The sequence below is a fragment of the Pygoscelis adeliae genome, unplaced genomic scaffold (assembly GCF_000699105.1).
Source record: "Pygoscelis adeliae isolate BGI_AS28 unplaced genomic scaffold, ASM69910v1 Scaffold1073, whole genome shotgun sequence".
Lineage (NCBI taxonomy): Eukaryota > Metazoa > Chordata > Aves > Sphenisciformes > Spheniscidae > Pygoscelis > Pygoscelis adeliae.
Window position 1 is genome coordinate 19,134 of NW_008824453.1, and position 486 is coordinate 19,619.

At 68.5% G+C, this 486-nt stretch overlaps 1 protein-coding gene across 1 annotated transcript in view; it reads left to right on the forward strand.

Moving 5' to 3' along the window:
* LOC103914416 (palmitoyltransferase ZDHHC5-like) overlaps positions 1-486 on the forward strand; it is a 23,669-nt gene that overhangs the window by 12,536 nt on the left and 10,647 nt on the right. Inside the window, exons 9-10 of the mRNA XM_009321053.1 lie at positions 159-271; positions 416-482. Of these exons, the coding sequence (XP_009319328.1) occupies positions 159-271; positions 416-482 (180 nt within the window). The remainder of the gene's footprint in view (positions 1-158; positions 272-415; positions 483-486) is intronic.

The window sequence follows — 486 nt, forward strand, 5'->3', positions numbered from 1 at the left end:
ATCCCTCTCTGCCCCTCCACCGCCCCGGTCTGTCCGCCCCAGGCTCAGAGCCGGTTCTCAGGAGGGGAGGGCACGGCTCCGCGCAGCGTTCCTTCCCCTGCGCAGCCCCCGGGAGCCGCCGCGTGTCTGAGCGTCTTTCTCTCTTCCCCCGCCTGCAGACAGCAGCTTGCTAGGCAAGGACAGCCCCCCTCCTCCCACCATGTACAAGTACCGGCCCGGCTACAGCAGCAGCAGCAGCTCGGCAGCCTTGCCCCACTCCACCAGCGCCAAGGTAAGGCCGTGCCCGGCGAGGGGGGAGCCCAGCCTCGAGGGGACGCCGCCACGTTCCTGGTCGGGGGAGAGTTTGGGGCGAGTGTCGGGAGCTTCGCAGGGACCCCCTCTTTCTGCGGGTGACTGCTGTGTCTCTGCCCCTCAGCTGAGCCGAGTGAACAGCCTGAAGGAGCCCAACTCCATCTGCGAGAGCAGCCGCAAGACCAGCTACCGCTC